We start from the raw sequence: 1,569 nt of genomic DNA, 5'->3' as shown, positions 1-1,569 counted from the left end.
TCTTTGGGCGACTAAAGTTGTAAGGTTTGCTTAAAGACTTGATTTCCAAAGAATTTAAGCTGGTGTTTTGAGTACTGAAAATCTTGAAATATGGGAGTTTCTCCAGTACAATCCCTACTTATTGCCCTTAAGATGGAGAGGAGTATGCCCCAAGGAAATGGGCAAAGTTGCAGTGCAAATGGGTGTTTGGGGAGCAAAGTGATGGAAGTCCAAGCTGCCAAGAGAAGATGGCAAGGGAAGAAGCAAAGGATGGCTAGGAAATATGCAAGACATGTACTCAGAATAAAAAAGCTGGATACGGCCAGGATCTTGATGATGAAGAAGACCGCACGCCTTGGTTCAAGGAAGCATGCAAATAATGGGATTGGGAGAAGGGTCAGAACCCTGAAGAGGCTCATTCCAAACGGCGAATCCATGGGTAATTTGGATGGACTTTTCAGAGAGACAGCTGATTACATTTTGTCATTACAGATGAGAGTGAGAGTTATGCAGACTGCGGTTAATGTATTAACAAATTCTGACGAGTGATCAATTCATCCTATTTGTATTTTTTCTTCTTCTTCGATCTTCTTCTTCTTATTTGTATTTTTTACCCCCTTTTATTCGTAATTTATGCTTAATTTTCCTTTTCATGTGGTTCATAGACAATATAGGAGCTTGAGTATTCATGTTGTGATCAATCTAGATTAATTAACAAAACGCTAGTTTGGTCATTTTATTTCGTGAAATTAGTGACCTTGAGATGAACAAGTGAGTAATTAGTGGAATGTTTTTATTTTCCACTTTGATGTTATCGATCAGAATATATATATAATAACTATATATAAGCTTGTTTATATTTTACATAAAATTTATAAGTACTTATCATTGTGATATTTTTTCCCTTTCAAAATTCCTTTATTTTAGGAGATTAATCTACAATCGATCATCCAGACAAAACTTTAGGCTATATAGTATTGATCATCTTCAAATCCAAAGTTGCAGTTCAAAAATGTTTCATTTTTATAATCGGATAGTATTGAGAGTATTATTCATAAAATTCTCATCACATCTCATTTCCCAAACATTCCTTAAATCTCTCTTCTATATCATAGTCCAATTAATTAATCGGGTTAGATTATATATCGATCAGCTTCGTCTTTTTCTAACTAAAATTTTACATATTTTTAAACAAGACTTCAACTTCTAGTTTTGTCAAACAAAATTAGCTAAATAGTACTGTCAAATACTTCCAATGTTCAAACTAACCAGAAAAGAAAAAACATATAAGTTTTGATATATAAACATTCAATAATCAAAATTATTGGCAAATTAAACATGTTGTTAGAGCAGCAAGAAGTACAAACTACAAACCACAAACACACAGTTGACCATGAAAAACCACAAATCACGACCCAACCAAAAAGCACGAACCACAAACCACAAAGCAAAAATCACTGTCCAGTCACTAGTCTATCAAAATCAGGGAATCGAAACAAGTATCAAAAGCCAATTCGTGAGTATCAAGAAGAAAGGAGCAAGATATCTTACTCAAGGGTTTTTGGGTTGAAATATGCAAGACGAGGAGAT

The 1,569-nt window shown here is 34.0% G+C and overlaps 1 protein-coding gene across 1 annotated transcript; it reads left to right on the top strand.

The window, feature by feature from the left end:
* LOC109021920 (transcription factor UPBEAT1-like) lies at positions 1–648 on the top strand. The gene has a single exon (XM_019004653.2). The coding sequence runs from the start codon at positions 91–93 to the stop codon at positions 526–528; it is 438 nt and encodes a 145-aa protein (XP_018860198.1). The 5' UTR covers positions 1–90; the 3' UTR covers positions 529–648.
* Positions 649–1,569: the final 921 nt, after the last annotated feature.

The sequence above is a fragment of the Juglans regia genome, chromosome 8 (assembly GCF_001411555.2).
Source record: "Juglans regia cultivar Chandler chromosome 8, Walnut 2.0, whole genome shotgun sequence".
Lineage (NCBI taxonomy): Eukaryota > Viridiplantae > Streptophyta > Magnoliopsida > Fagales > Juglandaceae > Juglans > Juglans regia.
The sequence above is the reverse complement of the archived record's forward strand: the minus strand, read 5'-3'. Positions and strand labels throughout refer to the sequence as shown.